The sequence below is a fragment of the Silurus meridionalis genome, chromosome 28, assembly GCF_014805685.1.
Source record: "Silurus meridionalis isolate SWU-2019-XX chromosome 28, ASM1480568v1, whole genome shotgun sequence".
NCBI classification, from domain to species: Eukaryota; Metazoa; Chordata; class Actinopteri; order Siluriformes; family Siluridae; genus Silurus; species Silurus meridionalis.
In genome coordinates, this window is record NC_060911.1 from 4,150,001 (window position 1) to 4,172,500 (window position 22,500).

Genomic DNA, 22,500 nt, shown 5'->3' on the forward strand with positions numbered 1-22,500 from the left:
TACGGGCTACAAGATGGTTCAAGAAAATGGACAGCGCAAATATGGTCCACCTCCTGCCTGGCAAGGCCCCTCGCCTCCACGTGGCTGTGAGATCTTCGTAGGCAAGATACCACGTGACGTTTACGAAGACGAGCTGGTGCCAGTGTTCGAATCGGTGGGCAGGATCTACGAGATGCGCCTGATGATGGACTTTGATGGCAAAAACCGTGGCTATGCATTTGTCATGTACACACAGAAGCATGAAGCTAAACATGCGGTAAGAGAGCTGAACAACTACGAAGTGCGCCCTGGACGGTTGCTGGGGGTTTGTTCAAGTGTAGACAACTGCCGCCTGTTTATTGGTGGAATTCCCAAGACCAAGAAGCGCGAGGAGATTATGGAGGAAGTCTCCAAAGTGACGGAAGGGGTGTTGGATGTGATCGTGTACGCAAGTGCGGCAGACAAAATGAAGAATCGTGGCTTTGCCTTTGTAGAGTACGAGTCCCATCGTGCAGCTGCCATGGCCAGGAGGAAACTCATGCCTGGGCGTATTCAGGTAAGACACCATGTGTCCAAAAAAAGGTTTGTGAAAACCTCTGGTAATTATTTTTCCAGTCAGTGAGAGAATTACAATACACTCTAGTGATCAAGGATTTAAATTATGGTCGAGAAAAGGTGTCTCTGTTGTCTGGTGGTGGTATATACTGAAAGACTGGCAGTTGTTAGAAGTACCAAGGTGTTTTTTCTATGCCATTTATCCTCTTTTATATGACTGTTTACTACGTGCAGCTTTGGGGTCACCAAATTGCTGTTGACTGGGCAGAACCGGAAATCGACGTCGACGAGGACATCATGGAAACGGTGAAGATCCTGTATGTGCGCAACTTGATGATTGAGACCAGCGAGGAGACTCTCCGCAATATCTTTAGCCAATTCAACCCAGGCTGCGTCGAACGAGTGAAGAAGATCCGTGACTACGCCTTTGTGCACTTTACCGGCCGGGATGACGCTGTTGTGGCTATGGACAACCTGAATGGTACAGAAATCGAGGGGTCATGCATTGAGGTGACATTGGCCAAGCCGGTTGACAAGGAACAGTACACTCGCTACCAGAAAGCATCCAAGGGAACCGTGAGCAGTAGTGAGAGTACTCAGCAAAATTACTTGTATCAGTGTGACCCCTACACTCTTACCTACTATGGCTATCCTTACAACACTCTCATTGGACCCAACCGAGACTACTTCATCAAAGGTAAGTGACGTTTCGGTGTTCTCTGATCATGACCTTTTTTCTTTTTTTTTTAGTTCTTTTTTTTTTTTTTATCATATCTCTTGTGGCACAAATGGTGCACCATTTTATGACAATCATTGAAGAACTTTAGCAACTCTGGCTACTGCTTAACAACTGGATCATAAAGGATCATAAAGTTTCAAAGGTTTATGCTGTTACCAAGCTTCCTGTGTTGGGCAGTTTGTCTCCACCAGCCTACATTTTTCAAGCAATTATATCAAGTTACTAAAATAACCTTTCCTCTTACACAGGTCAGATTTCGAACTGTGCACAATTGCTGCACTACAATACTAATAATAAATGTGAATTTGTGACTATCCATCATTATTCAAAGTGGAGTAACATGATAGCATTCTTTGACAGGAAATATTCCTTTTAGAAAATCTGAAAACTCACGGTTGGTTTAGACCTGCTTTGTAACATGTAGCTATGGAACAGCCATGATCCTGAGACAGAGGGGTAATGAATCTGGTTTTCTGGGGACAATCTGTGTTGTAAAAGCATTTCTGGATACTAATCACAAATTATTGACCCCCTCCCCCTTTCCACATGTTTTTTCATTTTTTTTTTAAATCTTTTATTCATTGGGTTAAGCAGAGAGCTTGATTTCACACTGAAGTGCATTTCCTCAATCTTTAATGTCATACCGGCCATTCTCCACATGAATGAAAATCAGATCTCTCCCATATCATGTAACATGTTTAACACACATTCAGCTACACCTCCTATTCACTTTTCAACATTCCTCTTCAGTAAGTGCTTTATCTCAGTCTGGGACACGGTAACCTCCCACCTTCCCACCCACTCTGTGATGCAGAATTTGTAGAAAGAATATTAATAGTCAGCAAAGAAAAATATGATATACAACATGAGAGTAGAGATTTGTAGAAATGGACTCAAAAGTAGATCTAAAACAGTCGAATTTATCACACTGAACCAAAACCTAATGAGGCACAGCAATCATCTATGCATAAATGCACATTTTTGCCCATGATTGTCGCTCGATAGGTGTTTTTGTGTCAGAAACAAACAGCGCCCTCTATGTGTGAGTATCTGAAGACCGTCCCCTGTCATTTGTATTTCAAGCAGGTACTGTACGAGGCCGTGGCCGTGCCGGGGCCACTAACAGAGGCCCAGGGCCCCGTGGCTCATACCTCGGTGGCTATTCTGCCGGCCGAGGCATTTACAGCCGCTACCATGAAGGAAAGTCCAAGTTGCCGGATAAACCATATGAGCTAATGACCAGTCTGGAGCTGGCTGCTGTTAATCCAGTGGGCATTAAGCCTGGCACAAGTTAGTGTGACACTTTTAAGCACACACACACACACACACACACACACACACACACACACAAACTCATTTAAACCAGATATGCTTCTTGGCTCTTTCAATTCCAAACCACAGGGGCAGACATTAGACATTTATAACATAGGAAAATCTTTTACCTTTTTTGTACCTTTATTAAAAAAAAAAAAAAACGGAAAAATTAAAAAATTCTAATCATGATTAATTAGAGAACCTGTCTAGCTTTGCTGCCCCCTAGTGGAATGAAGTGGAGTAGAGAAACAATTCGTCTCAAGACTTTTTTCCTATTCAGTTTTCATGAAATTTTTCCATTCAGTCCGTTCTGGACAGAAAAGTGTTTGATGCTAATCATTTTTATTTTACTCTTGTTACGAATCACCCCTCTTTTTTTTTGCTGAGAATTTTGATCCCTCAGAGCTTTTCTAATGTCCTTTGTGATGTTGGTTAAACCTGCTGATCCTAAATCGAAATTAACTAACAGGAATGAAAAGACGTTTTGTTTCCCGAAACAATGGGGACCTGCATGTGTGTGTGTTAATCATAAGCCAAGTCACTTGCCATAACTAAGAACAGGTTATGTAGGTCTAAAATATTTTTCTTTCATTTTCTTTCTCTCCCTCTTTCTTTCTTTCTTTCTTTCTTACTCTCTGCTGCTTTTGTGCTTTTTAGTATTTTAACATAATTTTTAATATTTTTGCATTTTTGCTTTTTTTTTGTTATATTGTTGGCCTGTGACATCAGGGCTTTACATTATATATATATATATATATATATCATAAACAGTAATTAATAATGTCAAAAAGTTAATTGAATCCGTGTGTATCGTTTGTACGTAAAACGTAAACATATTTTAATGAGGGTAACTACAATGGCTAATGTAATATAGTAACACTATATGGACAAAAGTATTGGTGGAGGCACACAATTGTATTAGACATCTCTGTGTGTGGCAGCATTACATTTTCCCTTCACTTGAGCTAGAAGACCCAAACCTATAAGACATGCTTTACATGGGTTGGAGTGAAAGATCTTGATTGACCTGCTTAAGAGCTCTGAACTCAACCCTACTGAACACCTTTGTGATGATTGTTAATGCTGACTGCACCGAAGGCCTCATCACCTCACCTACATCAGTACCTGACTTTACTAACACCCTTGTTGATGAATTAGCACAAATCTCCACATACACACACACACCAAAGTCTAGCAGAAACTCTTCCCAGCAGAGTGGAAGTTATTATAATAGAAAATGGGATGGAATGTGGACTGGGATGTTCAAAAGCACATGACTTTTATGTTCAGGTGTCCACAAACCTTTGTCTATACGGTATTGTTAGCTAGGAAAAAGCTAGGTAGCCCTGAAATTTCTTCAGTTTAGTTTACTTTCTTTGCCAGTCTTCCCACATACCAAAAGATTCTGACAAGATTATCTGTGTGCTAAATAATCTACCTGTTAAAAACATTTCTACCATCAAGTACTGTAGATAACTTTTAAATGGTGCAGGATATTGAATCTCTAATCTCTAAAGTTTTAAGTACATAATTTGGTTTGTAACATTGTGTTCTGTGTGTTGTGTGTGTGTGTGTGTGTGTGTGTGTGTGTGTGTGTGTGTGTGTGTGTGTGTGTGGACACAGTGACTCTACCAACTCTCGGTGCACAGTACCCTGCTATGTTCTCTGCTGCACCTGCTGCTACTAAACTGGTGGAGGACGGAAAAATCCACCAAGTGGAGCATTTGATTAATCCCCTCGCTCTTCAACACGATCCTTCTGCCGCTCCCTCGACTGCTGCAGTCATTCCTGCCGTCTCGACACCTCCACCCTTTCAGGTAAACCGTCTTGCAGGGATTTCAGTGTTTACTAAAGCTACACCAAACCACAGATATCTAGTAACTGCTGGTGAATGGAATCTGAAACACAACATTACATGACACATCTGTGGCCATTAATAATAATTAAGGCTGCTAATAAAAATAACAAATTGTTGTAACTTTGAAGTTCGTGTGATATTGAGCAACTTCAGTGTCTCATTGCTACACTGTAGTAATTCCTATCATTTTTTTTATGAACACCTTGGCAGCTTCATACCTGTTGTATCATGTCTATAACCAGGTGAACTGCACTGCATGTGAATGGGTTTCCTGCATTTCTGGTATTTCCTGTGTTTTTGTACATACCCTTGATATTGCTACAGATAAAACGAACATTGCAGTTGTTTTTCTCAGGCAAACAGCAGGTCAGCAGGATATAATTACAGCATGAGACCTAAGTACAGCAATTCTATTGTGCCTGTTATTGCTGTAAAGGCTTGTTTTAAAGTCGATTGGTCTATGTTTACATGCACAATTACGATCATGTGATAGCAGCTTAATTATGTTTGTAGGTTAATTGTGTTAAAATAGAGCTTTTAACTGAAATAAGCATTAACTTGGTTCAATAGAACTAAATTGTTACCTCAAAACAGCAAATATGGCAATTGAAAATATTGTACGATATGGATGTTAATACAAAATACAGGATTGAATATAAAGTGTAGCTTATAGCGTATAGATAAAGTAAGTATAAAATAGCTTGTAGTTATTAGTTAAAGTAAATATATTGTGTATTTGATGTAAATATGATGTAGTATAGTTGTAAGTATATTGTAGCATATAGTTGGGAGTATAGTGGAGCATATAGTGTATAGTTGTGAGTATAGTGGAGGATGTAGTGTATAGTGGAGGATGTAGTGCATAGTTGTGAGTATAGTGGAGGATATAGTGTATAGTTGTGAGTATAGTGGAGGATGTAGTGTATAGTTGTGAGAATAGTGGAGGATGTAGTGTATAGTTGTGGGTATAGTTGAGGATGTAGTGTATAGTTGTGAGTATAGTAGAGCATGTAGTGTATAGTTGTGAGTATAGTGGAGGATGTAGTGTATAGTTGTGAGTATAGTGGAGGATGTAGTGTATAGTTGTGAGTATAGTGGAGGATGTAGAGTATAGTTGTGAGTATAGTGGAGGATGTAGTGTATAGTTGTGAGTATAGTGGAGCATATAGTGTATAGTTGTGGGTATAGTTGAGGATGTAGTGTATAGTTGTGAGTATAGTGGAGCATGTAGTGTATAGTTGTGGTATAGTGGAGCATATAGTGTATAGTTGTGAGTATAGTGGAGCATATAGTGTATAGTTGTGGGTATAGTTGAGGATGTAGTGTATAGTTGTGAGTATAGTAGAGCATGTAGTGTATAGTTGTGAGTATAGTGGAGGATGTAGTGTATAGTTGTGAGTATAGTGGAGGATGTAGTGTATAGTTGTGAGTATAGTGGAGGATGTAGTGTATAGTTGTGAGTATAGTGGAGGATGTAGTGTATAGTTGTGGGTATAGTTAAGGATGTAGTGTATAGTTGTGAGTATAGTGGAGCATATAGTGTATAGTTGTGAGTATAGTGGAGGATGTAGTGTATAGTTGTGAGTATAGTGGAGGATGTAGTGTATAGTTGTGAGTATAGTGGAGGATATAGTGTATAGTTGTGAGTATAGTGGAGGATGTAGTGTATAGTTGTGAGTATAGTGGAGGATGTGGTGTATAGTTGTGAGTATAGTGGAGGATGTAGTGTATAGTTGTGAGTATAGTGGAGCATATAGTGTATAGTTGTGAGTATAGTGGAGGATGTAGTGTATAGTTGTGAGTATAGTGGAGGATGTAGTGTATAGTTGTGAGTATAGTGGAGGATGTAGTGTATAGTTGTGAGTATAGTGGAGCATGTAGTGTATAGTTGTGAGTATAGTGGAGCATATAGTGTATAGTTGTGAGTATAGTGGAGCATATAGTGTATAGTTGTGAGTATAGTGGAGGATGTAGTGTATAGTTGTGAGTATAGTGGAGGATGTAGTGTATAGTTGTGAGTATAGTGGAGGATATAGTGTATAGTTGTGGTATAGTGGAGGATGTAGTGTATAGTTGTGAGTATAGTGGAGGATGTAGTGTATAGTTGTGGTATAGTGGAGGATGTAGTATAGTTGTGAGTATAGTGGAGCATGTAGTGTATAGTTGTGAGTATAGTGGAGCATATAGTGTATAGTTGTGAGTATAGTGGAGCATATAGTGTATAGTTGTGAGTATAGTGGAGGATGTAGTGTATAGTTGTGAGTATAGTGGAGGATGTAGTGTATAGTTGTGAGTATAGTGGAGGATATAGTGTATAGTTGTGAGTATAGTGGAGGATGTAGTGTATAGTTGTGAGTTTAGTGGAGGATGTAGTGTATAGTTGTGAGTATAGTGGAGGATGTAGTGTATAGTTGTGAGTATAGTGGAGGATGTAGTGTATAGTTGTGAGTATAGTGGAGCATATAGTGTATAGTTATGAGTATAGTGGAGCATGTAGTGTATAGTTGTGAGTATAGTGGAGCATGTAGTGTATAGTTGTCAGTATAGTGGAGCATGTAGTGTATAGTTGTGAGAATAGTGGAGCATGTAGTGTATAGTTGTGAGAATAGTTGAGGATGTATTGTATAGTTGTGAGTATAGTGGAGCATGTAGTGTATAGTTGTGAGTATAGTGGAGGATGTAGTGTATAGTTGTGAGTATAATGAAGCATGTAGTGTATAGTTGTGAGTATAGTGGAGGATGTAGTGTATAGTTGTTAGTATAATGAAGCATGTAGTGTATAGTTGTGAGTATAGTGGAGGATGTAGTGTATAGTTGTGGGTATAGTTGAGGATGTAGTGTATAGTTGTGAGTATAGTGGAGCATGTAGTGTATAGTTGTGAGTATAGTGGAGGATGTAGTGTATAGTTGTGAGTATAGTGGAGGATGTAGTGTATAGTTGTGAGTATAGTGCAGGATGTAGTGTATAGTTGTGAGTATAGTGGAGGATGTGGTGTATAGTTGTGGGTATAGTTGAGGATGTAGTGTATAGTTGTGAGTATAGTGGAGCATGTAGTGTATAGTTGTAAGAATAGTGGAGGATGTAGTGTATAGTTGTGAGTATAGTGGAGCATGTAGTGTATAGTTGAGTATAGTGGAGGATGTAGTGTATAGTTGTGAGTATAGTGGAGCATGTAGTGTATAGTTGTGAGAATAGTTGAGGATGTATTGTATAGTTGTGAGTATAGTGGAGCATGTAGTGTATAGTTGGGAGTATAGTGCAGGATGTAGTGCATAGTTGTGAGTATAGTGGAGGATGTAGTGTATGGTTGTGAGTATAGTGGAGGATGTAGTGTATAGTTGAGTATAGTGCAGGATGTAGTGTATAGTTGTGAGTATAGTTGAGGATGTAGTGTATAGTTGTGAGTATAGTGGAGCATATAGTGTATAGTTGTGAGTATAGTGCAGGATGTAATGTATCGTTGTGAGTATAGTGGAGGATGTAGTGTATAGTTGTAAGTATAGTGGAGCATGTAGTGTATAGTTGTAAGTATAGTGGAGCATGTAGTGTATAGTTGTAAGTATAGTGGAGCATATAGTGTATAGTTGTGAGTATAGTGCAGGATGTAGTGTATAGTTGTGAGTATAGTGGAGGATGTGGTGTATAGTTGTGGGTATAGTTGAGGATGTAGTGTATAGTTGTGAGTATAGTGGAGCATGTAGTGTATAGTTGTAAGAATAGTGGAGGATGTAGTGTATAGTTGTGAGTATAGTGGAGCATGTAGTGTATAGTTGTGAGTATAGTGGAGGATGTGGTGTATAGTTGTGAGTATAGTGGAGCATGTAGTGTATAGTTGTGAGAATAGTTGAGGATGTATTGTATAGTTGTGAGTATAGTGGAGCATGTAGTGTATAGTTGGGAGTATAGTGCAGGATGTAGTGCATAGTTGTGAGTATAGTGGAGGATGTAGTGTATGGTTGTGAGTATAGTGGAGGATGTAGTGTATAGTTGTGAGTATAGTGCAGGATGTAGTGTATAGTTGTGAGTATAGTTGAGGATGTAGTGTATAGTTGTGAGTATAGTGGAGCATATAGTGTATAGTTGTGAGTATAGTGCAGGATGTAATGTATCGTTGTGAGTATAGTGGAGGATGTAGTGTATAGTTGTAAGTATAGTGGAGCATGTAGTGTATAGTTGTAAGTATAGTGGAGCATGTAGTGTATAGTTGTAAGTATAGTGGAGCATATAGTGTATCTGTGTGAGTATAGTGCAGGATGTAGTGTATCGTTGTGAGTATAGTGGAGCATGTAGTGTATACTTGTGAGTATAGTGTAGTGTACAAGTAATGTATAGTAAATTGTATAGTTTAAAATAATATATTGTAGTGAATATTGTATGTGTAAAATGTGATTTTTTTTTCTGCTCTTCCTTTTAGGGTCGTCCCATCACTCCTGTATATGCTGTGGCTCATAATGTCCAGCGGATCCCTGCTGCTGCGGCCGCCGGTCTGTACGGTGCGAGCTACATGCCTATCACTGCTCATGCCAACACAGCTGCCTTGGCAGCACTGCAGAAGAACGCAGCCGTGGCAGCCGCTGCATATGGAGGTTATGCCGGCTACATGCCCCAAACTTTCCCAGCTGCCACGTTCCAAGTGCCTTTCCATGACGTGTACCCGACCTACTGAGACAGATGCCTTTTACTCCTTTTTTCACCTGATACCCAGAACACAGAGTCTCATCTATTGACAGATCTAATAATAAAGGACCAAAACTGACCAGAAAAAAACATTAAGGGCATATATAACAAATCCCAAACTAGACCACTAAGATAAAGAGTAACACAACGGTAACACTTTCTACATAGCCCACATTCCATTTTTACTTCTAAACTCTAATAATGCCTTATAAATCTCTAATAACCTGTGATAACCCTGACTTATTAATGACCTGTTTATTATCCTAAATCCTACTGTAATATTTGGTGACTGTCATAAAAAATACATTACTAAAAGAAAAACCTGAGTAAGACATGGAGACGTGACAGATTCTACTTTTGCAATTTAATGCACAAAGGAATTCTGGATTAAAAACAAAACAAAAAAAAAAACACAACTTCATGTCAGAAAGAACATAAGGTTTGAATGAGTGGTTATGAGTGTGTGTGTGTGTGTGTGTGTGTGTGTGTGTGTGTGTGTGTGTGTGTGTGTGTGTAGACTCCGGTAGATCTGCCGCAGCCTTGCCAAGGAAAAAGCGGTTACTGAAGATGAATGAGTTATTAGAGGGTTATGATGCATTATTGTTATTTTTGCCCATTCTGGTAGAAAATTGTTACAAAAGTATTTTTTCCCCACCACTATTGTGTGTTTAGTGTTTGTGTATCTCAGACCTTTCCGCCCGCTGCATCCTCAAGATCTAGCAGACCTGCTGACCAGACACACACTGACCTTGACTCGCTTAATACTGACCTTGTGTAGAACTACTGATCTCCTCCTAAACCCATGCAATCAAGCACCAGATCTGACTGGAGTGCAACAAAATGCATGATTCACCAATCTCCACGGTCCAAACTGACACAGACTGGAAACACCAGTTGTGGCCTGCTGATATCAGATGTGCTGATTCTTTTCTCTCTGGAGCGAGAGGAAAGGTTCTTTATTTCATGAACTACTGATGCAGTCTCATCTCAAGCTCTTATTGTCGTGTCTACATGGACGAGTCGTCTTTCAGTCAAACAAAAAAGCAAGGTGACTATTGCTATGGGTAAAAAAAAATGCGCTTACATGCTAATAGTAAAGCATCCAGCTCATAAGACTCATCCTTCACTCTTTATAACAAGTCCAATGTGTTTGTACATGATTTCTTTTTCTTCCACTGCACAATCTAAACGGATCCAGCATGCCTTAAGTGCACATCGGTAGCTTGTTCTACCTTCCAGATAGCATTATTTAAACAGCATTTTAGTCAAAAGAACTAAACCTAAAATAAAACCTTGCTTTCCTGTACGCTTTACACTCCAGACTTCCAGAAAAATCTGGAAACAAAACAAAACAAAATTCCTCCTGTCTCTGTGACTGTGAAGAACACAGATGAAACATATTCTCTCCCAACCTGAAATACAGCATATTTTCTAAAATCTTTATAATCCTTTATTAGTTTCTTGAAAAAAAATTAATAAAACAGACCAAAAAAACTGCAGAGCAGAAAACTAAGTGACCACTGAAGGATAGATTTATGGACAAGTTGTGATGTTTTAACACAAACAGGATTTCCAAGTGTTTTATCTATCTTTGTGTGTGTGTGTGTGTGTGTGTGTGTGTGTGTGTGTGTGTGTTTCATATTCTACCCACTTATTTGCTTGGGTAATAGTAATAATTATAATTCCTGACTAATTCTTTTACTTCTCATTTTATTTGAATACATGATACTGTGTGTTATATATTTTTTACTATATTCCCTTTTGTCAAATTGCTCATGGCCCATTTAGACGGCTGTTTAGTAATTTGAAGGTTTTCAGGTGCGCTTTTAATGTGAGTATTTTCTTTTTCTTGGAAAAAAACTCTTTTTGAAACTTTATATATATATATATATATATATATTAGAAAATAATAGTAATGTTGATTATAAAAAAACGCACCATGTGATGAGACACATTAGAAAGCTGCCATGTTTGAGTACACACACTTACTTCATAGCCTTAATATAGCCGTGTAGTAGCGAACTGCAATACCTCTTTCAACGGAAGTTTTTGAAGTAACATCATGTTGGTTCGATGATTGGTTGAAGAACCAAAACAGAATTTATTTTGTTGTCATTTTGGATTGTTGCACGTTGGCTTTTTTTTATTGTGAATGTAAAAAAATTGAGACTGAACAAAATTGAGATTTTATGATGTATTTTTAAATAGATAACTTTGATCTGAAAGAGCGTTGCACATTTGAGTCTCTGCTTGTCCACGTGCATTTGTAACATCACTAGAATTCCCAAAGTGCAATTCTGCTCAGTCAGTCAAGCGTTTTGATATGTCCCATGTCTATGTTTGGGTAGTTTTGTGATTCCACTGTTGTCGGGGATCTCACGTGCACGTGACACACATGTAACGTCACTAAAACATGTTCCTCTATAATGTAATTCTTCTCATCGAAATAAGCAGGTTTTTTTATGTCAGATGTTGAACTAGTTTTGCGATTCCCCCTATTTTCCGGGGATGACGTGCACTTGACGTGTTCACGTATATAAAATTTTTCAATTATCAACTGCACAAAATTTATTACATGGCCATGAAGGAAGCATCTCAAAATCTAGTTCCTGGACACTTAACTCATGGTTATTATGTATTAAAGAGACAGGACCCTGAGCATAAAGCTGAATTGAGCCAGAGTGAGTGGTGGAGTCACTCGAGTTATGGCACATATACACCATTACTATTCAGCTTAAGCAACTTCAGCTTTGATGGTTTTATCCACCCCTTCACTCGCTCCTGCTAAATACTTAAGCCACGTATTAAACGTATGAACTTGCATGCTCAGGTTATACAACCTGTGTCCTTGAAAATGATCCTATAACTCATGGTTTTGTCAGCTTTAAAAAATAAATAATTAAAAAAAAAACATCAGAGGTAAATTCCCCCATTTTCTGGCACTTTTCTGAAATCAGTGCATATTTTCTTTTCTTTGTTTGTGTTGTTAAGTGATCTTTCATTTTAGTGAACTAACGTATACAAGCTGTTTTGTATTCGTCTTTGACGTAGGACTTACTGTTCATACTGTTCCATTTTTTAAATTCCTTTACACTGGAAAAAAAAGATTTTCTATGCATACGACTGTCGTTCCATCTATAAAGAACACTAGGATTCAGTCTGTTCTTATAAGAGCACAGTGAAGGAAGTATCTAGTGTTTTTAGACTTCATGACGAGGCTCAAAAGGGAAGCTACAGTGTGCAGTATACAAGCAGAAAAAAAGTTTATTGTGAGGTCTGGGAAGAGCGAAAGTCAGTGTTTATGACTGCAGCAGATCTCTTGATGGATGGCTTTATATTCTGAAATGTTCTTACCGTATGATTTTAGTGTATTTTTGCGCTTGCTGTTTGCATCAGCAGTGTCACGGCGTTCAGTATACGGCCGGAATGACGACATTAAAAGATGTTGATGTTAAGAGTTCATATTGCATCCATTAATTTATATTTGTACATCCGAAAATGAAGGTTCGAATGAACGTGCGCGGTTCCGTCCAAGAATTCTTTTTGAACCTTTGAACAGTGCCTTACTGTAAGTACATAGAAAAAGTTGAGATGGCACTGTGCTGAGGGATCGTGTCTTGACGTGCTAGCAGATCGCCAATAAACCTTAAAGTGGGCGTAAAGATGAACGAGTGGCCACCTTCTCTATTTATAACAACCACACAACATCGTGTAGTTATGTTTGAGTTTTATCTCTTCTCTTTCTCACTCTTCTCTTTTTTAGACTAAAGGTGAAGAATTTGTTTGTTATTGGGTTTTTTCTTCCTTTTTTGCTTTTTTTGCTTTAGCTTAATGTTTTGATGTTATTATTATGACAGATTGTGGTTTGTTGAGTATAACCTTTGACTGAGTCACACTGGAGCAAACAACACATGCACACACACACACACACACACACACACACACACACACACACACACACACATATATATATATATATATATATATATATATATATATATATATATATATATATATATATATATATATACACATACATTAACCCTAACCTCAGAACTTGATAAAGTTGTCTCTTTGTGTGTGTGTGTGTGTGTGTGTGCATGTTTGTTTGACATCCCCTCTCTACATTCTGCGTTTTTTTGCCTTTGTTAGAATCTTTTATTATGAGCAAAACCATCAGGATATATTTAATATATACAATGCTTTTGTTTTGTGTATGAAGTAAGAAGAAATCCTATAATATATTTGAAGTGAATGTTTTTCTTCCTCTTCTTTGACATGCGCTTTTGTTTTTGTTTTTTTGGAAAATGTTAACCGTTTTTTTTCTCTGCCAAAGTGTTCTGTAGTATAAAAGCTACTTCAAAAAAAAAAAAAAAAAAAAAGTTTTTATGTTTTCTTTAGGTTTTATTTTTGCTATTATATTAGATACAGCTGGCCAGTTGGAACTGAAAGTGGACCCCAAAGATGTCCCCGGTTCGATTTGCTTTGTATCGCGATCATTTCATTAACACTAAGTAGTTTTTTTTTAAACTGTTATGTTTTTTGTTGTTGTTGCTAAACGGAACGAACAAGACATCCAAGGTTGAAGAGTTATCTTCAGAAATTCCTTTACGGAACTGTTTTCTATCACGCTTATATTTGTAACAGGCTTGGCAAAAGTTGTAGGCTATTTATAGTGGTTCAGTAGTTAAATAAAGCATTTTCTGAAAGAGAACTGAGTTTGGTAATGGTTTTGCTTGTTCATTTATTGTCTCTTGCGTTTCAATTTGGCTGCAAAACACCTGGTCTTCCTGGAACATGGCTTTACCAGCTTTCTCAATCATGCTCCAGGCTGGATAAAGATCGCTAATTCACACACAGTCAATCAGATTCCTTATAGGTTGGACATTCGGTTTCTGCTTTGCACCACTCCAGTGTATGCAGTATGCTTAGGGTCTTAAATATTTAGGCGAAACTCTGCCTCGGTCTGAGGTTTTCGTCTAACGTTGCCATGTATTTGGGTCCATCGATCTCACCCTTAATCCTGACCACTTTGTCAGTATCTTCTAAAAAAAAAAAGCTCGTAGCACAATGCTACCACCACCATGCTTCTTTAATGCATTGCTCGCTATAAAGAGCAGTGATAAATGTAGCCAAGGAAAGTACAATTTTGGATTAATCAGAGATAATGATTGCTCCACATCTTAGTCGAGTCACTAACATGCTTTTACTTCCACACTGCCAGCATGGATGAAGAGTCTCAGTGAACTCTTAGTCAGATGCGTTATAGGTTTCACTGTCTCAAAAATGACATTTTAACCAGTTTGACCAGCATTTCTCTGCAGGGTTATAACTAAAGTTCAACATAATCTAGATAATTGTGCCATTTGTGCCTTTCATTTAACTTTAGTTTAAAGTTGTTTTAATTTGCCTGAAAACTTTTTCAATGACTTGTGTGCGGGATGTGAAATGACATTATACAAGCGTTGATTTAGGCATTTCAGTGCATTTAAATGATAATTGCAATATTAAGAATTCGAGATAATCACATAATCATTGTGTTTTCAAAGTGCAACAAATTTCAAATCTAAGCTACAAAATAAAACAATAGACTATGCTGTCATACAAAACAATGATTGTCACCCTCCACTTCTGTACACTAGGTGTCGCCATAACCTCTTAAAAAAACGCATTGAACGCTTGGTAGATAGTTTTCTTCTCTTATACTCATATCCATTCTTAAAAAATAACAAGAACAGTATTTAAATGGATGTTGCTCATTCAGAGACTTGGTTTATCCAATGATAAATGACAAGATGGCAAAATAAAAAGCTTAATGTAACAAACAAAAACGCAAGAATAGTTATATATTCAGGCTGTATAATGAAATTTGCGATCGTCTTCTCAGTAACGATGGAGATGTTCCACGAGCAAAGGCTCCAACCCTTCACGTGAGACAAGCACTCTGATAACACAGGCTGTGCTTCCAACTACCACCATCACCGCCAGCACCACGGCCACTATAACAATAGTAATAATCTCAGAGACAGTATACGCCCGAGCTGGGGAGAAAAACAACAAAAAGTTCAGTTCAATGCAAAAACTGTCCAACAAATATATTTATGTGTACGTTTCGTTGCATTTCAGGACAATTTTATTAGCACAAATAGAAAAATATTATCATATTACTACTGTAATAAAACGCCACTAGCTGTGTTTGTATCTGTATGAATATTGAAACTAAAAGTTGGCGTCCTTTGGAATTTTAAATCAGTTCCAAAGTTGCAGTTCGCCTTGCAGCCAGCAGAGAGCGCCAAATAACTAAATAACAACTTGCTACATATAAAGCACTCCAGTTAACAGTAATATTAATAAATAAATAACCTCAATATTATATAGTGGAGATATGGGCCAGATGTATGTAATAATACAAGTGTATCATTTGGCCCAGATGTAAAATATAGAACTGTGGGACACATACTGTATGGTGGTGTAAAGGTTACATTGAACAAATAATTTTAATTATAAATAATGGTGATTTTAGATTAAAAATGTATAGTATCTAATCTATAAAAACATTATACTTGTTTCATATTTTCTCTCAACCTTTTCATGCACAAAACAATGGCAAAAAAACTGTTCACATTTTTTCTCTCTTAAAATGTCCTATTATGTAAAAAAAAAAAAAAAAACAAGTAAACAAATAAATAAATAAATAATTTTTTTTATTTATCAATCAAGTCGAATAGCGCAATGGTTTACGGGTTTGCAGTTTTTACTTGCAGCTTTTACCCTTTTTTTGTAGTGTCACACACTTAATTTTACACCTTGTGTCTTTTTGTTCGATTTCCAAATATTAATTTTCTTTAGTTGTAAGTGTGTAATCTTGCAATTAAGGTGGTTGGTTTGGTTAATAGTTTAGTACACTTTAACCAAGATTAAAGAAATAATAATAATCTAATGAGAAAACTACTTCCGGAACCAGCGCTGTAGAAGAAGTGAGCGAACACTAATGATCTCCTGAGGCTGCACTTCACTAACCGTCGTGAACTTCTCAACTCTGGAGCGGTTTGGTAAGTGATCATTAGAATTTTTTTTATATACAGTACAGACCAAAAGTTTGGACACACCTTCTCATTCAAAGAGTTTTCTTTATTTTCATGACTATGAAAATTGTAGATTCACACTGAAGGCATCAAAACTATGAATTAACACATGTGGAATTATATATGGAATTATATACGTAACAAAAAAGTGTGAAACAACTGAAAAATGTCATATTCTAGGTTCTTCAAAGTAGCCACCTTTTGCTTTGATTACTGCTTTGCACACTCTTGGCATTCTCTTGATGAGCTTCAAGAGGTAGTCACCTGAAATGGTCTTCCAACAGTCTTGAAGGAGTTCCCCGAGAGATGCTTGGCACTTGTTGGCCCTTTTGCCTTCACTCTGCGGTTCAGCTCACCCCTAAACCATCTCGATTGGGTTCAGGTCCGGTGACTGTGGAGGCCAGGTGATCTGGTGCAGCACCCCATCACTCTCCTTCTTGGTCAAATAGCCCTTGATGCCTTCAGTGTGACTCTACAATTTTCATAGTCATGAAAATTAAGAAAACTCTTTGAATGAGAAGGTGTGTCCAAACTTTTGGTCTGTACTGTATATATATATATATATATATATATATATATATATATATATATATATAGTTTGACATTGTTTATTTAGAAGGTAGAGTTACTATGAATTAACATCGTCTGAAAGTTAAATTTTACATGTATGTTTCAGCAGCTGTGAGGAGAAGCCACCTGACATCTGTGGCCACAGAAAAGGAGATCGATTCCCTCAGTAAAAGATGGCTATATGTTACCCTGGACTGGGCTGGTGGCAGGGATGAGAGAATGAAGAGAAAAGAGCGTCAAGAGAGTTAAACAGCTTAACGGACTTGTGACCTGTTTGGCTGTTAAGTTGTGTAAAAAATTGTAGTTTATTTGTTAAAAATTTTGTTCAAATATAAAACAATAAATATTTATTTCAGAATACTGTTGTTTAGGCATCTTTTAACTGGGCCAAGGGTGTGTATAAAGTGGTTAGATTAAGGTTTTGTCAAGGCTGACATGTAGAACCAACTTGTTTGGATGAGAGTAGGGGCAGCTTTAGTCATACGTTTGGCTGAGATATGGCTGTGCCATGAGCCATATGCATCCTATATTCTTGCAACCAGACTTGCTCCAGTCTTGTACCGTAATTCATTGCTGTATTTGGGCCAAGTGAAAGTGACTTGTGTGTCCCATCACTGGGCCAAACCAATTTTGCTATGTGGGTACTGGATCAGGCATGACATTATGACCACCTGCTTAATATTGTGTTGGACCCCTTTTGCTGCTGAAACAGTTCTGACCCATTGAGCATCAACAGCATGAACTTCTTCAGCAATATGAGCTACTGGAGCTCGTCTGTTGGATCGGACCACACGGACTAAATTTGAATGATTAACAAGTCAAACAATCGATATATCAATAATCAATATCAAATGTTTTTAGTCTAAGGCGTAAAAATAAAACAAAGGTTATACTTTAATGAAGAATCACTCACTTGGCCATTGGACCTCATAACTGTAGCCAAGACGGTCCTGAGCCGAGGCGAACATTTCCCCATTTGTGACCGGTGGCCAGAAAGGAACCATGTTGAAACGCCAGTTGTGACCGATGGGAGCATTTTGTTTAGGGTAAAAGACTGTGCCTGAAACACACCCAGGAGGCATAATGTGTGTGTGTCTGTGTGTGTGTGTGTGTGTGTGTGCAGGATAGGGTTGTACAAAACTTCTGTCTTATTTAAGAATTTGTATGCACTGAAGCAGACAACCATATACATTGTGTGTTTGTGTGTACCAGGGTGGTGTCTACGTAGCCACTCATCGAAGATGGCGTCAGTAAAGGAGTGCAGCAGGACAAAGATGGGGTCGTTGGGGGACACATGGGTCTGACCGCCTGTACCATTTAGAAATAGATGAGCCAGGTTGTGTAGACTACGTACCTTCAGGTCATATTTCCCTTTTGGGGTGCTGTAACCTAGCAACACAGTAATATTCTATAGTATTTGTCCATGTTACTTTTCTGGGTTCCAAATAGTAAGATGAAGATTGTGTGTTTGTATGATTACATTTCTACAATCTTATATGAAATTTTATGAATCTGTGTATTTCACCTTCAATAGTATTCCTAAAGCTCCAGGCAGAAGTGGAGTAGTACGGTGGTGTATCAAACATTTTCAGCTCCAGGCAGTCGATGATGTCCTCATTTTCTGGTAGTTTCTGTAACATCGGCTGAGCCACATTTCCACCTGGATTACGTCTGATTGGACCACCTTCTGTACCTACACACACACACACACACACACACACACACACACACACACACACACACACACACACAGGAATGGACACAAACTACATCAGCCACTGCAACCTGCTGAACTTTATTTCTCATTCATCAGTAATTTACACTTGCATAACAGTTACAGTCTTTCTCTTGGTTTGTCTTTTGTGGATGTCAGTGTTTCACATTTCAGGTTATGGTCCTTGTTTCTTTGTCTCAGCCACACCAAACTGCCACTTCTGGGCCCCTAAGCAAGGCCCTTAACTCCATAGCTGCTCAGTTATATAACGCCCAAAATTTCACTCTATTAAGATTTAAATCCACTTGTATCTGAACCCACTTTACATAAGTGATGAGTCGTATGACTCGTTAACGATTTGTTCATTCTGAACGAGTTTTTAATGGTACTCAGAAGATCGATTAGTCTCGAAGAGTGATTTGTTAATTTTCTACTAAACGTGCATGAGCAAGGCATCGCAAAATCTCAGTAGGTTATGTACAGTAAATGGAATGGAGACGATCATTTTTTTGCAGCAATTATATATAAATACATTCATTATTGGAACTATAGTCATAGTTAGAGTATGTGGATGTGTTGGTGATCTGCTTATTGAAAATGTAACATTTTACTTTGTTCCTGATCAAAGGAATGAAATAAACTTAAAAAATAGATTTGTTCATTTTGATGAGCGAGATTCAAAGAACCAAATTACTAAAATGATCCAATTTTCCAATGACTACTTTACATCTCACAAAACACACAATCGAGAAACATTTCTAGAGCAGAAAATACACGTACATTTATTCTTGAAATTGTAACAATGTTATTTAGCCCTCTGCTGGCTACAAGGCAAATTGCAATCACAAAGGTAATTCAGCATAAACATGAATGCAACTGAAATGTGCAAAGGACACCATCTGTAATGTCTAGAGGCATTTCAAACCATTCACGCCTAATTTTGGCTTCTATATTAATTGAACAGCATTTTACAACATTTCTGAATGTATTTTGGTTCTGTGCAGCACTTCCTTGTTAAAAAAAAATCCATGCAGCCACTGGGATGAAGTCTATGCCTGGTACTTGGTCTTTTTTTAGAAAGGGAGCAGATACACCATGTGCCAGAGCTCATTTCAAAACCATAAAGAAATTAGCAGAAAGGAGGATTCACTATGCTAAGCATCAGTTGCTGCTTTTTAATTTTGGAAGTTTTAATCCTTGCCAGATCTTGTTTTTGTTTGTGTGTGTGTGTGTGTGTGTGTGTGTGTGTGTGTGTACTGAGCATAATGAGTTTTTGATTTATCTTGTTAAGAATTAAGAATCTGTAGCAGTTTTAGAGGATGTGTGTGTGTGTGTGTGTGTGTGTGTGTGTGTGTGTGTGTGTGTGTATTATGAGCCAACACATAGCCAAGCTATTTGTGCATGCAATATCTGCCTTAAATGTCACAAATATTTGATCTGTGTGTCCTTGTGTGAGAGTTTCTCACTGTTACAGATGGTCCCTAGTGTCTCGTACTCCTCCACGTCCTCGCATATCACTCTCCACTGAGAGAACACGGAGTTAGAGCTAATGCTGTTCACGTCAAAGTTGCTTCTGGCTCCGAGCATGTCGTCTGTACAGATTTCACATTCGTTTCCTCCGATAGCAAAGTTCCAGTATGGCAGGGCAAACGTCGGCTTCCCCAGCATGTCCTGCACACAAAAACATGTAACATAGAGGTTCTGAGGTTCAGTAACATAGAAACAAATTTCTTATCAAAATCTTTAAAAATTTTGTGTGGTTTTATGGATTGCAATCTTAGACTTAGAATATTTGAATGATGGATGGTGTGTGTATGTGTGTGTGTGTGTGTGTGTGTGTGTGTGTGTGTGTGTGTGTGTGTGTGTGTTGCTTCACCTGTATATCACTCTCCAGCTGCAGCAGGTGAAACCGGTGCCATGTAAGAAATCCTGGCCCTTTATGAGAGAAGTCCACACCACCAAAGCTCTGCTGTCCCGCCCCCATGTACGTCTTCCTGACAGAATAATAATGAGTCCAGACGAAGTAGTTGTAGATTGTGATGTTTTCGCATTGCACTGTGTTCCCATCCAGGCCAAAGAGCTCCTCATAGCGCCGTGTACAGATAACCAGATGGGGATGGACTGTTCTTTTGGCTTGATTCAAAGCGTCCACAAAAGCCTGTTTCTCCCGAGGGGACATTTCCTTGAAGTTACGACGCACTTGATTTAAACAGACAAAGGTGCGAATGATAATGAACAATGGGGTAAATATTTATGGAAACAGGAAATCCAGTTTAATTTGGTCTATTTTTTTTTCAAAATCTTGTTAGAGATTTCTATAAATCTTTGAGACAATGTCTGTTGTGAAAAGCGCTATAGAAATAAACTTGACTTGACTTGACTAGATGCAAATTAAAGGTTTTAAGTAATTGATTCTTTTTCCATAGAATGTGTATGTGTGTGATCCTCACCCACAGTGATTTTCTGATCACAGTTCACTCCACTAAGCCCGTATCTGCACCGTCCACAGTTGTACCCACTGAATTTAGTGTTACACTGGCAGGTCCTGTTAAAAAAGCGCAGCGGCCATCGTTCCCGGTCATCCCGTCCGTCATGAGGGTACTGAGGGCCGTGTGGTCGCTTGTCAGCAACAACCGGCATGCACCGGCCACGCCCACTTCTCAATCCACATTCATCATTGGCCAGGCCAGTGGGTGATGGACAGCACGTGCCACTGCGCAGGACCTCAGGTGAGACACACTGACGTGGAAACTGTGCCCAAGTCGCCACTGTATACATGCAGAGCCAAAATACAATCTGCCACATCGTGTCGACATGCACGGACGCTACACTGTTCAAACACAGAAGTCATGTTTTAGGTAACAAACATGACAAAATATGGTCAGTGTATTTGCCAAACTATCAGTCCTTTATCACTTGCTTATTTTCAAACTCACAGGACACCACATCTAATACATTTACTAGTAGATTAGGATTACATTTGTGTGTAATAAACGGTCTGGACAAAAAGTTTGTGAACACCTGACCATTGTTATGTGCTTTTCGAACATCTCATTCTACATTTAAACCACATTAGCTGTTATAGTAACCTCCACTCTTCTGGGTAGATGTTCCACTAGATTTTGGAGTGTGCTTGTGGAGATTTAGGCTCATTCAGTCACTAGTTCAGGCACTTATGAAGGCCACTCAAGATCTTCCACTCCAACTCATGTAAGCCATATCTTCAAGGAAATCTTCAAAAAATCTTTAAGATTTCTTATATAAGGTGATAGATAACAAATTATGAACTGCTTTAGCGTGAGTGAGCACAAGAACTAACTTGTATAGCAGAGGTTACAAAAAAGTAACTATAGATGCATATAAACAACTATGGTACTTCACTCGAAGTTAAAAGCTTGCAAACTTTTGTCAGACCAGAGGTGTAAAATGTACCTGAAAATCATATTTCAGAAAAAGTATAGATACCTTACTGCAAAACTTACTCCAATACAAGTTAAATGTCACTGAGCATCTGATTTGAACAGTACTCGAGTATTTGACTCGTATTGACCGTAGGCTTAAAGATGCACTAGTCCTCAACACCAAGACACATGTTAGTAAAAAGACAAAAATGGTTGATTTGTGAGGTTTTATTTCCTAAAATACATATCAAATAATAATAATCAAGTAATCAAACTTTCAAAAAGGTATTTTCAATTCACAAATGAAATTACAGTGTCACGTCACACAGTAGAAGAACAGTTAGTATTCATTGGACAAATACAATTAAAGTAAATCCTTTTAGATCAAATAAAAACAAATATTCATAGCTGACTGATTACAAAATATACCAGGTAGCGCTCATTGTCAATAAAAATATAGCGGAGTAAAAAGCAGATCTATTGAATTATAAATGTATTTTATTTTAAAGTAAAAGTTGCTGAAATCTTTGATAAAGTAGCCAAAAACCTACTTAAGTACCGTAACAAAGTACATTACTGAAATACTTTACACCACTGTGTCAGATGC

General features: G+C 38.1%; 2 protein-coding genes across 8 annotated transcripts in view; one reads left to right on the top strand and one right to left on the bottom strand.

Moving 5' to 3' along the window:
* Positions 1–10,377, top strand: part of rbm47 (RNA binding motif protein 47) — a 31,693-nt gene extending 21,316 nt beyond the window's left edge. For 5 of the 7 annotated variants that reach the window (XM_046842765.1, XM_046842769.1, XM_046842766.1 and 2 more), the window contains exons 2-6: positions 1–535; positions 769–1,231; positions 2,357–2,563; positions 4,211–4,404; positions 8,861–10,377. The exon at positions 1–535 is cut by the window's left edge and continues 189 nt beyond it. In XM_046842765.1, coding sequence (XP_046698721.1) covers positions 1–535; positions 769–1,231; positions 2,357–2,563; positions 4,211–4,404; positions 8,861–9,112 — 1,651 coding nt within the window. In that variant the 3' untranslated portion in view covers positions 9,113–10,377. The remainder of the gene's footprint in view (positions 536–768; positions 1,232–2,356; positions 2,564–4,210; positions 4,405–8,860) is intronic. The other 2 variants (XM_046842770.1, XM_046842771.1) reach the window with 2 other exon arrangements.
* A 3,089-nt stretch (positions 10,378–13,466) lies between these two features.
* tyrp1b (tyrosinase-related protein 1b) overlaps positions 13,467–22,500 on the bottom strand; it is a 9,256-nt gene continuing 222 nt past the window's right edge. Inside the window, exons 2-8 of the mRNA XM_046842772.1 lie at positions 20,943–21,322; positions 20,369–20,691; positions 19,959–20,163; positions 18,304–18,471; positions 17,988–18,167; positions 17,692–17,838; positions 13,467–15,164 (exon numbers count right to left, since the gene is read on the bottom strand). Coding sequence (XP_046698728.1) covers positions 15,007–15,164; positions 17,692–17,838; positions 17,988–18,167; positions 18,304–18,471; positions 19,959–20,163; positions 20,369–20,691; positions 20,943–21,297 — 1,536 coding nt within the window. The 5' untranslated portion in view covers positions 21,298–21,322 and the 3' untranslated portion in view covers positions 13,467–15,006. The remainder of the gene's footprint in view (positions 15,165–17,691; positions 17,839–17,987; positions 18,168–18,303; positions 18,472–19,958; positions 20,164–20,368; positions 20,692–20,942; positions 21,323–22,500) is intronic.